Below are 14,240 nucleotides of genomic sequence, written 5' to 3'. Positions count from 1 at the left end.
CTGAAAGAACCTGAACTTTCCCCCTCAGAGCTCAACACATCTCTCTGAAGAGGTTTTTCCAGCAGCACAAAACTCTCTAAACAATGATCAACAGCAAAGAATGCTTTCACTTAGAATACGTTCTCACTTAAATGTGAGTCTAATCAGCAGTGCTGATCTTTTGCCACCTTCTGTAATATCCCTCCCCAGCATTAACAACTTCTCCAATCTTGCACGTTTACCATTTTTCATTCTACAAAGCCTGGATTCTGTGACCGACCAAAACCCATACAAACTAAAGGATACAGACAACAACCTTAGTCTACTTGGTAACAGTATCTATCATCTTCTATTACACTAAGTGCTATGAATTTTTGCCAAATAAAGACCAGTTTGAAAAGACAAAATATATTTCCTTATACATATCTACACTTGCATACCTCTGCGAGGAGAGGCTGAAAGCTCAGAATATCTAACTTCTGCTCCACGCATCTTCTTAACTCATTTGGTATGGTATAATGTGGGAGGAAGCTTGGAAATTTTCTGCTACTTCTAAAACAGAAACATACCATATCATTAACTGTTTTTTTAAATTTTATGTGAAGGACAGCTAATTAACATGCCACATCATTGAGGCTATTAAAAAACATACATATGCAATAAATCCAATGATTGCTTCAAAATTACAATTCTAAGTTTGCTATTCTGACATGAAAGGTAAGTGTTCCAGCTACTGATTGTACAAAAACATTATGGACCTGCTTTTATCCTCTTCCCTTTTGTCATATTTTGTAACTAAGCAAATAATATCAGTTTATATTTAGAAAATTATTTTCAAAATGAAAAGTTCTAAATCAAAGATGAACATCTACAAATTTATCTGATAGAGGTGCCAAGATGCTTGAGGATTTAAGAAGTCAACTCCAAATGTGATTAAGAAGATGAAAAATATGAAATAACTTACTTGAAATAATTAGGACACAGCTGCATAGTAATCTGATTTGCACGTTACATTTGTACATATATAGTAAAGCATTTCTGTCTGAACAGATTGCAAGGAAATCAAGAAGTTCGTTACTAGAAAAACTCTTCTGTCAGTAAAGTCTGAAATTAACACGCTTATAACACTTATGAAAACATGCACAAACTCTTTCAGTTTCACATTTAGCAAATGATATACAACAGCATTACACAAGTAGTATTTTTTCCCCTTGTCAATTCACCATACCTTCTGTATTTGGGGGCAATAACCGTTGTCTTCTTTTGCTGAGGTACTGAAGAAATGTCAACCTTTCTTGCAGAAAATGGCTCCACAGGTGCTATTAGTAATTCTGCCTCATTTGTTACAGTGGTTTCAATACAGCGTCCAATAGTAAAATCCGAAAAACCAAGCAATAAGAGCTCTTTACTGTATCCAGGATTTCTTCAAACAAGAAAAAGTTATGTTTTTAAAATCATCATGTACACATTTTGTTTTCCCTAGTCATAAGTACTGATTTTTTTCCCCAATGAAAATGTAGTTCTTGTGCCAATTCAGCAGCAACATGAGAGCTGCTAACTTGGGGCAATTTCCTACTTCACTTCCTTCCCTGAACTCAGAATCACAGAATTACCTTGCATAATGAAAAAACAAAGAACTTAAAAACCTGTTTCATCAACAGCTTGGCTAAAGAGCAAAATCTATCTCCTTTACTAGATACAGAATAACAAGATGACAGGAGCATTACTGTACCTGAACAAGATGAGACAAACATTTCCCTTAAAGGAACCTACGGAGTATGCCTTCTGTGTGTACAGCAGCAGCTTAGCTTTGCCTTACGTAAGGGGACCCAGAACTGAGTCTTGACTGCAAACACATCAAATGGAAAAAGCAGGAACTATCTTTTATCTTCTCAAAACTGTACTTTGTATGTGTAAGTGGGGAAATGACTGATTAAAAAAATAAATAAATAAAAGAAAACAAAACAGAGGGAATGGTTTCTTCAGATCCAGTTCTAAGGAACTTAAGACCAAAGCCCTTGGCATACACCTCGTGCTTCAAAACACCTTAATGAGCTCTACCTAGAACTATCCTGAGCCAGATTCTCTCATTGGCACTAATGACAGTTCAATACTGTTACTGTGTGTCTGAAATAGGAGCATCCCAGAAGGATTCCAGCTTACTTTTGCTTTGGCAGGATTACCACTTTTTCATGCCAACTAATGCTACCTATTCAGGTTAAAGCTGTGGCCTGTTTTCTCTCTGATATGCACTCAGTGCAGACAATGAATGATGCAGATTCATGGTCTAGAATTTCAATCTCCGTGGTCTTTCAAAGCAGCCAGCAAACATTTGTTATCTTCATGCTGCTGTCTCCCATGGAGTGTTGAGCAAGCTGTTCTGTACTGTTAGAAGATTCTCAGACTTTGTGGCATTTACAGTGAAATACAAATTGCTCCTTCTATGCACGCCTTTCTCCATAAAGGCAGGGCATACTCTCAGGTTACTTTTCAAACTACAGCAAAATCATTTTCCCATGAAAATTCCTTCCCCCGCCACATCACTGAAAGTGGTAACATAAGTAGTCTGCAAGTTAATGTGCTGTTACTTCAATGAGTGTGACAAACAAAGAAATCTGCAAGCCTCCCGGAATTATTACTTTAAGGAAGAAAGCCTTTTTTTCTCCAGCACAGATAACTTACACTTAATGTCACTGAATAGGACAGTTTGAGATTAGGACATGCAACAATGTGAATATGATTTCAGAGTACTCAGACTGAAGGAAACACCATCAGACAAAACACATAAAGCCCCTAGAAATGTTAGCTCTACTGCTCATGGAACTACTGACTTCCAGATGAGAATACAACCAAGTTACCTTCACTTCACTGCCTTTCTCCATAAAATATCTAGTCTGACTATATTTCATCATTAACTACTAACTTTCCATTTCACAGAAATCAGAACTAAGTGCTGACATGCTAATTTCTTTCAATTTCTGGTACAGATGTCTAAACCCTTTGCTAATGCACAGCAGCTTACTTTACACCAAAAAAACCATTGACATTCTATGATCAGGTGACTCATCTAGTGGATGAGAGAAAGACTGTGGATGTAATGTACTTAGTAGAGTCAAAGGCTTTTCTGCCTATTACAGCATTCTCCTGGAGAATCTGGAAGCCCATGGTTTGTACAGCTGTAATCTTTGCTGGGTAAAAAACTGGCTGGATGGCTGGGCCCAGAGAGCAGAGGTGAATGGAGTTAAATGCAGCTGGCAAAGGGTCAATAATGGTCTTTCTCAGGGTATCAGCATCAGGGACAGCCCTGTATATTATATCTTCATTGATAATCTGGATGAGGGGATTGAATGCACCCTCAGTAAACTTGCAGATGATGCCAAGCTGGGAGGAAGTGTTGATCTGCCTGGGGGTTAGGAAGCCCATACAGAGGGATCTGCATGGGCTAGACCAGCAGACTGAGGCCAGCTGTGTAACCTTCAATAATACCAAATTCTGGGTCCTACACTTTGGTCACAACACCACCACGCAATGCTATAAGCTTGGGACAGAGTGACTGACAAACAGCATGGGAGGAAAAGGATTTAGGGGTGTTATGTGACAGACAGCTCAACACGAGCCAGCAGTGAGCCTAGGTGGCCAAGAATGGTTTGTATCAGAAACAGGGTAGTCAGCAGGAGCAGGAAGGTGAACATCCCTCAGTACTTGCAACTGGTGAGGTTGCACCTTGAGTACTGTGCTCATTTTTGGACCCCTTACTACAAGAAAGACATTGAGGCCCAAAGAAGGGCAATGAAGCTGTGGAAGGGTCTGGAGCACAGAAAAGCTGAACGAACTGGGACTGTTGAGTCAGGAGAAGAGAAGGCTCATAAGAGTTTCTTATCACTCTCTACTGCCTCCTAAGAGGAGGCTGTGGCGAGCTGGAGGTTGGCCTCTTCTCAGATAATTAGTGATGAGAGGTAACAGTCTTAAGTCGTGCCAGAGGAGGTTCAGTTTTAGGAAGAATTTCTTATAGAAAGAGCAGTTAGGCACTGGAACAGGTTACACAGGGAGGCAGTAGAGTCACTGCCTCTGAAATTCAAGAAATGGGTAGATGCACTGAGTGACACGGTTTAGTGGGCATGGTGGTGATGAGCTGATGGTTGGACTAGATGATCTTAGAATCATTAAGACTGACAACTACCACTGTGATCTGTTTCTGTTATATCAATCAGTACAAAGAAATACTTACACAGCTGTGCATATGATCACTATGAATGTTTTTCCACCTGGTGGGATGACAATTTCTTCAGTTATATCAGTGTTATCCACTGGTTGCCGTACATCTCTTTGCTCTTCTTCTCCATGACACAGATTTTCATCTTTAATCAGGGAAAAGTTTTCTTCTGTCTTTGATAAATTTATTTCCTGAGGATTTACTCCTTCTGCAGAAAACATATTATAATAAATTATATTGTCAAAATTGTTATGGCTAGCATAGACAAGCCTTTTCAAACAAACCTATGGGTCTTCTGTGGAGTCTCCACTTACATTTAAAAATGGTAACATTTCACTCTACCTGAAATGATTCCATTCTTCATAATGGATGTATTAGTCAGTGACTCTGATGTTGTTCCACAGGAACTCACTGCAGCTTTTGCAATGTTTTCTTGATTTATTGGAGAAGATGACAGATACGCTGCTGGACTGTTCTGGTATTTTTGAGGAATCTGAAAACTAAATTGCTTGCCTTTCACCCATCCAGCTAATCTGCAGCTGATTAAGGACTGTGGTACACTCCCTTTATTCCTAGAAGTAGTTATGAGATTAATCACATAATTAAACTGTCAGCATTGGTAACGGGAAGCTTAATCTCACATAAAATCATAATTGTTCATGGGGTTAATTAACCATTATTTCATAACCACTATCAGAAAGAAATTGATCTGCTGCTTCTAATTCACAAGGACTAGAATTCTGCTAGATGTTAGTACTTTCAAGTCATATCAAGTACCATATGAAATACAGTAGAAGAATCAGCAATATGCATACAGAAATACTGTCTATAAACTGTAAACAACAGCAAATCCTTCTCCTCAATCATAGGGAAATGAACCTTAGGAAAAAAAGGACAGCACAACAAACAGATCATTCAGTTTTGACTCCATTTGAGCATCCATACCCAATAAATTAGGATTTAAAAGAGGCTTATGATTGGAAAGTCTCAGAACACTTTCTGAAAATTGCAGGCTCTTCAAAAAGACTATCCTAATGTCATTAAACCTAACAAGAAAAACTTCTCCAAAATCCCTGTATTCATGTGTTATTTGAAGACCATAAACAACAACACTTAACAATGAGAGACTTCTGTACAAAATACAGGTTTACAGACTGCAGAGTAGTGGAATGGAAAAAAGATTAGAACAAGCAGTAGGGCTTACTCTATCCAAATGATCATGCTTCTAGACTCCCCCTGCTTCATAGTTCCAAAATCAGTTATTTTTGATACTTCCAGTCCTCCTTTGTTGCTCATTAAGTTTTCATAAGTTTCATCTGTATCATATCCATTTGACTGAGACTGTCTGTAAGAAGATTGAATTTTATAACAGTAGTCCTGAAACAAATAGACTTCAAAAGTGTTTTGTTTTTTTTTTTAACTTACCACACTCAGGAAATATCTTGGATTAAGAACTATCATATCAAAGAACAGTGACAATGTTTATGCAGAAGCAGGTGAGAGAATTGACCTCTTCAGCTACTTATGCTTCCTGAACCTTTAGGTTACCTTTATTAGTTTAATCAAAAGAAATAAAAACAACAAGCCTTTCATCAACACCACTATAAACCAGGGTAAAAATCTGAATATGAGATTAGAATGATTAAAAAGCTAGCTCTCTCTTGAAGAGCTGAACCAAATGGTGACTGAAGCTACTGTGGAACTCCTTGGGAGCTGAACCAGGAAACATCAGAGACCAGGTCCTTAGCAAGAGTCCTACTCAGCACTGGAGCTTGAAAGAGAAAATGAACAGACTGTTTAAAGGTTTTTGAATATGTAGTAGGCATCTTCTGCCTACTGCAACAATCTGAAAGAAGTACACTAAAGAAAAGAACTTAAAAAAAAGCTGGAAACCAAAAAGCAACCTTAAACACTACTGTTACACTATTGTTGAAAAAAGCCTATAAGGCCAAAGTCACATACTTCTTGTAGCTGTCAATGATCTATTTTGGCTACTTGTAAAAGATAACTTAAAAACTGTTTCTACTCCATAACTAGAAAGACTATTCAGTTAGTTAAAAAGGCATTTCAAAACAGTTTAATAATGTCTCCAATATTTGTATACTCTAAGTACTCCTTAGTTACCTATTGCAGCAAAGTAGAAAATTAGCACAGCTGTTCTTCATTAGCTACATCAGAGCTGACCCTGAAAGCCCACTCCTGTACCTGTGTCATGGCAACCCGCACTGTAAGTACAAGCTGGGGGACATAAGGATGAAGTACAGCCCTGCTGAAGAAGATGTGAAATGTACTGCTGGACAGTAAACTGGATATGAGCCAGCAATGTGTCCTCACAGCCCACCATATCCTGGTCTGCATCAAGTGATTCATTGACAGCAGCTCAAGAGAGGTGATCCTGCCCCTCTACTCCACACTGGTGTAGACCTCAACTGGAGTACTGCATCCAGATGCGGAGAACTCAGCACAAGAGAGAACTGGACCTGTTGGAGCACGTCTAGAGGAGAGCCACAAAAATGGTGCAAGAGACGGAGCACCCCTGTGAGGACAGGCTGAGAGAGCTGAGGCTCTTCAGCCTGGAGAAGAGAATGCTCCAGGGAGATTTAAAAGCAGCCTTTCAGTACCTAACAAGGGGTATCTATGAAAGACGGGCACAAATTCTTTAGCAGGGTCTTTTGTGACAGGACAAAGGGAAATAGTTTCAAAACTAAAGATTTAGACTGTGCATATGGAAGTTTTATTTATTTTTACAATAAAGGTAGCAAAGCACCGGAACAAGTTGCCCAGGGAGGTGGTGAATACCTCATCCCTGGAAACATTCAAGGACAGATTAGAATGGGCTCTGAGCTGCAGATGCCCCTGTTCATTGCAGGTGAGCTGAACTCCACAATCTTCAAAGGTCCCTTCATAAACAAAAGATTCTATGATCTTCCACAGAGACAGAACAAAGTAAATTATCCCACAGACGATATTTTTGAGGCCCGCAAAAATCTGCTGTGCTCTCCTTTGGACTAACCAATTGCTTCACTGTTTATCTTCTGCCAGCAAAATCGGCCCACCAAGAATTCCTCACACCGAGAATGCTAGCTTGAATTTGTGAGCCCAGCTACAGATCTCCCCTGCAGAACTGCTATTGACTAGTTACTTTATATTCTGCACTTGTGTAATGGACTACTTCACAAAATTTTGCTTCTTCCCATATTAAACTGTATTTTGTTTCATACCAGTTTTATTAAGGCTTTTAACAGTGTAATCCTCAGTAGAAGAACAATGCAGACTAGAGAAGATGAAATAAAAGCATGAGCTTGGCATTTATTAAACTGAGTAAAATTCAATCCTTGCCCAGCTATATCTCTGAGCTCAACCTGTTTTATTTCTTCAGTAGGTGCAGATCCTCCACCTTCTGGAAAGGAAGGAGAAAAAGCCAGGGCTAAAACATATCACGCTCATCTTCCCAACAGACACAAGAAAAATTAAACTGCAATTTATCTCTACCTGTTAGCAAGTGGAAGGAGAACAAAAGAATAAACGTTACCCATTCTGGTCGACTGGAGTCAAGCAGAGAGCTCTCCAAACATAAAATGACTGACTGCTCTCCACCACAACCACATTCACTAGATCATTTATACGTGGTGAATAGCCATAAGGAAGTCTCAGTGAATCCAAAGTGAAAAATATACTCTCATCTATTGTACCAGTTCTTCCACACATGCTGGAAATGTGGACCTGAAACAGTTTGTTATTCAGTGTTATTTGGTATTATTTGCTTAAGCTAAGAGGCATAGAACCAATACTTAGTTTTCTCTGCCCCAGTCATACCAGTTTTAATAGTACAGAATAAGCAGAGATCCAGAATGCATAAAAGACAAATGTACAACTCTAACCTTGAACAATTACTTGTCTTTAGCTCTGAAAGTGTAGGAAACAGAAGCACTTAGTTAAGTATTAGGTCCCACGTGTGAGTGCTATGTGTACATTTGACTGAACTGCACCACCTGTCTTGCAGCTTAGCAACTTACCTGATTTATATTTCATATTTAATATTTTATATTAGCATTCAAAAGAGAAGCAAATTTCTTTTCCCACTGTCAACAAACAAGTATTATTTTATATAGAAATGTAAGTAAAATATGATAACCCATAAAATCAATATAAGTTTTCGTAGAAGGCACAAATATTTTCAGGAAAATAAAGAATGAACCATTACTATTTTAAAAGCAAAACAGTTGGACAATTTAAACACTAAAATTAGTAACGACTGTGGAATTTATTAGGATTCTGAAAATCCACGCATCCTTATTACAACCAGTGTAAAAAGACCAACAGTATGCATCCAAATTCAGAATCAACAGCCAGTATATAAGTTAATCACCTTGTACTAACTAGAATGTGTACACATTTTAAAAAGGTTAGTTATAAATAAGCTATAATCATAATCACTTGTGGAGTTGACATCTTTTAATTTACTGTGTTACATATGACCTACCAATACTTGCAACTCTAGAAGCACCCACAAAACCCATCACTTCACACAAGATCCCTCTTGTAGAAATAAATTTACAGTAAATTTACCTTGTCCACTCGCTTGTATCTCAAAGGCTTCACAGCAACTGCTTTACTGTTCCATGTTCCTGGATTAATGAAATACTTTGCTTGCACACAGTCACCCACACAAGGTTTAAAACCTACGTAAAATGGAACATTTCTCAAGTTCAATTGCTATCTATTACATTTACATTATCCCCATACAGAATTTGTTTGAGTTAAATAACAGTATCAGCCAAAACAACGAGTTATTCAGATTCACCGAGTGTGAGCTTTTCTTTTCAGCTCTTCCTGTCTTCAGCAGGTTCTGACAAACTCCTTAATTGATGCCAGTGGAAAGTACACTTGTGCACACCATGACTGCTTGTAAATTATGCTCTATGAAAATGAAAATGTAGCTTTCTTTGTGCAAATGCCTTTTCTTTGTTTCTTGCAATCAGAACTTCTCTGGCATGTGGATTGTGCGCTTACCAGATTAGCAGAAATTAAGAAAGAAAAACAAGAAAGCTCCTACATACCTTCACAGACATCTTCCATTGTGAAAAGAGTATTATGACTAATATAGCCGCCATCCTTAGAGACAGAGGTGATATTACCAACTAATATTTTCATATGTAGTTCAGAAGCATTACAAGCGGTACTGTAGTCTTCCCATGTATTCTGGACTGCATCTACCTGTTTTTATCATAAAAAAAAAAAAACGAAACACAATAGAAACATTCACAGAGCTGACACTTACAAGCACGTATATTTAAAATGGCTCTTATGACAAATCTCAGAATTCCAACTGCTGCTGGAAGTCAATCTCCTTACCAGATCATTATGTACTCATTGTAGTTGTTCATTTTTGTATGTATGTTAAAAAAAAAAAAAGTACTAAACAGCAAGTACCTTCCCCTTTAAGAGTCTGTTGTATTATGCTTCAGTAGTTGTCAGTGCTATAATTACAGACTGATCTGCAAAATCTTTTTGATGCTTCTTCTGTTTAAGTCTACTGGAAGGTTTCTTAACATTATATTGACAACAAAAACTGTATCTTCAGACCTGCTGAACTAGAACATAAAGCAAGAAATATAAATGCTTTCAAAATGCTGCTTATGAATACATTATGCATTTTACTGTCTCTCAGTCGTTCTTTTATCACTGAAAGTAGAAAAATCCAAAAATCTGCTTCTTAAGTGCTCTCCCTACTACCACCTCATACATAAGTTTATTTACTTAAACAGGCCTTTGCAGAGCACAGACCACAAACTATCAACCCCTTTTTTCCCCTAGCTGCACTGGGGCAAGGATAACAGCATCTCTGGTCATACTACAGAAGCACACTAACAATTCTTAGAAAGTTCTCTTCCTTCCTACTGAAGTGCTAGTACCATGAGGGCTTCAGCAGTCCTTGCTCTACAGTTCAAACACTCATTCTTCAGAGTTTCTTTGCTCTCTCCAAGGACTGGTAGAACCATTAACAACATCAAAACCACTGGATAGAAGCACTTACTAATGTTCAGCAAGAACTGCTGACTCAGATGGTATGTAGAGAAACTGCGTAAGAATGGAGGTCTCAAATTCTTTTATGAGGCTAATGAGCATCAGGATGGAAGAAAGCAGAAAGAAAACATGCAAGGCATGTCTGCAGTGATTAAACAAACTCAATGAAATGCCTGGAGACAACCTTTTCAATGAATAATGTACATACAGTGCAAGCATACAAGCCAGAGCATTAAGTTAACAGTCAATAATATTCTTTTTAAGACAGTGTTCCATAAAAATTTAATTCAGAAAGCAAGTGTTCACAAATTCAAAACCAAAATAAAGAAGCTGAGCAGAAAACTAGAACAATGCAAGTAGCTAAAACAATAAAAATAATTGAACGGAAAAGGGAACAAAAATAGCTGCAGTGTTTTCATTTCCATGGAAGATTAGAAACTCAGAAAGTATTTTCTTAAAATGTATAAAAAATGCATAAAAATGTAAAAAAAAAAAAGTCACCAGTGACAAAAGAATCCATACTGTGCTGTCTTTCCTTTACAGATCAACATTTATGCACAGATGGAAAACACAGTTCTTCACCCACGCTTCTCACAAACTCTACAAATAATTTTACACTGGTTAAATGCTATTACTATATTTTCACAGGACATTTTTTTTGAGGCATAATTTTCACCCAGAACATCACAAAGCAGAAATAAGTAGTTTTAATATTAATTGGTTATTCTTGATCATACAGATCTTGACGCAGATACTGACGTATCATCTCTAAACAAGAATGAGGCACGGAAGCTCCCTGAACCAGCTTTTGAGTTGACTCTTCTTACAACGGAGCCTTGCTTAGCAATGGAATTGACAAAGAACTCTAAGAGAATATATAGCGTCCATGTAACATTTACACAGTGAGTCTGCAGGAAGACTTGTCCTTGGCCAGGAGAAGGACGCCTTGCACTTACGTCCTGTGGTATTACGCATGACATCTGTGGAGCTAACAGTGTGACTGATCATATCTCAGTACACTCCATTACAGCAGCTGTTACACTGTTTACTGTAAACAACACCATACTGTTTGCACAAGTGAGATGCAGTCATAAAGCTGTTCCAGTCTGGAGTAATTACAAGTCTAAATCAGTTTATTCCCAAAAGCTTACAAATACACTATGATATAAAAAGCTAAAAAGCCAGTACATCAAGGGAAGCAATTATCCCCATTTATTCATAATTTGTAAGACAATATATGTATATACAATACTGCATGCAGTTTTGTGTCAGTGTGATTACATTTGTCAGGAAGTTATTTGTTTTATCCTGCCTGAGGAATTAAAGAATCTTATTTCCCTATGCTCAGAAGAAGCTGTGATTGAATTGCTAGTGACTGTGTCAAGCAATGCTCTCAATGCATCTCAACTTTGTGCTGTTACGTAGAAAGTGATCCACAATTTAAATCAAGAGTATAGAACAAATTCAACTTGTTTTTATTCAAGTATTCAGAACATGTTTTTGGAGAAGGGACAACAGTGCCCTCCTACTGCAATCCTACAGGCTTGGGGAGAAGTGGCTGGAAAGCTGCCTGACGGAAAGGGACCTTGGTGTACTGATGGACATTCGGCTGAATATGAGGCAGCAGTGTGCCCAGGTGGCCAAGAAGGCCAATGGCATCCTGGCTTGTATCAGGAACGGTGTGGTGAGCAGGACTAGGGAAGTCATCCTGCCCCTGTACTCGGCAGCGGTGAGGCCTCACCTCAAGTACTGTGTACAGTTTTGGGCACCTCAGTACAGAAAGGACATGGAGGTGCTGGAGCAGGTCCAAAGAAGAGCAACAGGGCTTGTGAAGGGCTTGGAGAATATGCCTATGAGGAGAGACTGAAGGAACTGGGGCTGTTCAGTCTGGGGAAAAGGAGGCTGAGGGGAGACCTTATTGCTCTCTCCCAATACCTGACAGGCGATTGCAGCGAGAGTGGGGTTGGTCTCTTCTCACTGGTGACAGGACAAGGGGAAATGGTCTCAAGTTGCTCCAGAGTAAGTTTAGGTTGGATATCAGGAAACAATACTTTACAGAGAGGGTTGTTAAGCACTGGAATAGGCTCCCCAGGGAGGTGGTTGAGTCACCACCCCTGGATGTGTTTAAAAACCATCTGGATGTGGTGCTCAGGGACATGATTTAGCAGTGAGTTGTTAGTTAGGGTAGTATAGTTAGGTCATGGTTGGACTTGATGATCTTTGAAGTCTTTTCCAGCCTGAGTGATTCTGTGATTCTAACCAAAGATGAAAACCCATGACTTCTAATGCAGAAAACAGTATAATTATGAATATAATCATCCTTTGAAGACAGGCTTTGTCTCCTTGCTTATTGGATTCTACTAAAAATAAAATAAGAGTAAGACTTCTCTTTCACTAGATTACCTTCCATGTTTCGTTCTAGCCATATAGTCTGACTCTCCCTACTGCTTTTCTTTCCTTAATCTCATTTAAACAATGAAACTGCACTGTCTTCAAAACGAAGTGGTTTCACTGAAGAAAAGCTTCCCCAAAATTTTGATCATTTTACTGCTTGGAGTTATCTGATATATTTCTAAGAGGATAAAAAGATTTTATTTACTTCAGAAACATGAACAATTACAGAAATATATCCCGGATAAAAGGTGGGAAAAAAACAGAGAAAAATGGAAGTATGCAACCTTTAAAGTCTTCCTGAAATGAAGTATTAAAAAGATGTTTTAAATCCAGATTAAATATATAAATCATTACCACAACCCAAACTCATTCTTATGAACTATCAACAACTCAGAAATAGTTTGAGCTCATTAGTCATTAGCAAAGCAGTTACGGAGCATCAAGTTTGTCAAACTTCAGATATTTGAAAAGTTAAAATAAATGGATCAAGACCTCTAATTTTAAGGGAGGGGGTCTAATCCTACTTTGGTTTGTTACCAAACAAATTGCTGCACATGTCAAGATAATATTAACTTGCTTCCATCACATGGCTGGTTATTGCTGGACGCTGCTAGCAAGTGACAAAAATGTCTCAAACAAGAAACAAAATCAGGATTAAAAAAACCAAATCAGAATATGTATGGCATAAAAGAAAGGCAGGAGGCTTCAGAAATCCCAAATCAATTCAAGTTTTATACCTCCTTTCCCTGGTTTACATGCACATTATCTGTTAATTTAGTTTAGTAAAGCAAGTGAATAGCAATTATCAAGTTTTTAAATCGGGTAACTGGCTATTGAACTCACATTTCATAACTTTTGTTAATAACTTACCACTTCCTCCTAACTGAAACACAATGCCTGAAGTCACTGTGATAATTGTGTTCTTTTTAACAGCACGACCTCTTACATTTGTTAACTACAAAATATCATTTCAAGACAACTACATTAACTTTGAAATCACAATCACATTGAGACTGGCTCTGCAGAGGCAGCTTGTGTCCAGCTGGACTCACTCATTTTAGCTTGGACTGCTGTTCAGATGAGTTTGGTAGATGAAATACAATAGTTCACTGCTGTACTTAAAGTGAAATGCAGCTAAGCCGAACAGATACAAGCCAAGAAGATGGGTTCTGTACCACCTAGCTACCAGCTGCTCCTCCTAACGTACGAAAGGCCACTCGACACAGCTTCTCTGTGTAAGAGAGCTCAATTTTCACAGGCACCTCAGAGTTAAGCCTATCTGATTAAAGAATTACAGTAGATTAAAGTTGGAAGGAATGGATAATCAAGCCTTAAGTGAGTTTACAGATAAAGTGTCAAGAAAAATGATAAAAATAACTCTGAAGTTTAGAAAAAGTCAATATGCAAATTTGTCATGAGTGTAATTAAATACTGACACAATTATTTCAACCAATACTTTAGTATTTATTGCATGCAGACCAATTGTCAGAGAATGAGAACAAAAGGATAATATTCTAAAGGAAATTGAATAAAATAAAAACAAATCTAAACTCACACATTCCCAGTAGGTGAAGGGCTGGCAGATTTGTACTGTTCAGGAGACTAAATACATAGGGACTTCTAAGTC

At 38.1% G+C, this 14,240-nt stretch overlaps 1 protein-coding gene across 3 annotated transcripts in view; it reads right to left on the bottom strand.

The window, feature by feature from the left end:
- MOV10L1 (Mov10 like RNA helicase 1) overlaps window positions 1-14,240 on the bottom strand; it is a 37,100-nt gene that overhangs the window by 20,401 nt on the left and 2,459 nt on the right. For all 3 annotated transcript variants that reach the window (XM_031614863.2, XM_031614871.2, XM_090136690.1), the window contains exons 3-10: window positions 9,253-9,409; window positions 8,762-8,874; window positions 7,725-7,915; window positions 5,397-5,537; window positions 4,535-4,764; window positions 4,208-4,400; window positions 1,208-1,402; window positions 420-531 (exon numbers count right to left, since the gene is read on the bottom strand). In XM_031614863.2, coding sequence (XP_031470723.2) covers window positions 420-531; window positions 1,208-1,402; window positions 4,208-4,400; window positions 4,535-4,764; window positions 5,397-5,537; window positions 7,725-7,915; window positions 8,762-8,874; window positions 9,253-9,409 — 1,332 coding nt within the window. The remainder of the gene's footprint in view (window positions 1-419; window positions 532-1,207; window positions 1,403-4,207; window positions 4,401-4,534; window positions 4,765-5,396; window positions 5,538-7,724; window positions 7,916-8,761; window positions 8,875-9,252; window positions 9,410-14,240) is intronic.

Source organism: Phasianus colchicus, chromosome 1 (genome assembly GCF_987193195.1).
Source record: "Phasianus colchicus chromosome 1, bPhaCol1.hap1.1, whole genome shotgun sequence".
NCBI classification, from domain to species: Eukaryota; Metazoa; Chordata; class Aves; order Galliformes; family Phasianidae; genus Phasianus; species Phasianus colchicus.
Note: the sequence above shows the minus strand (reverse complement) of the source record. Positions and strands in the feature narration are given on the sequence as shown.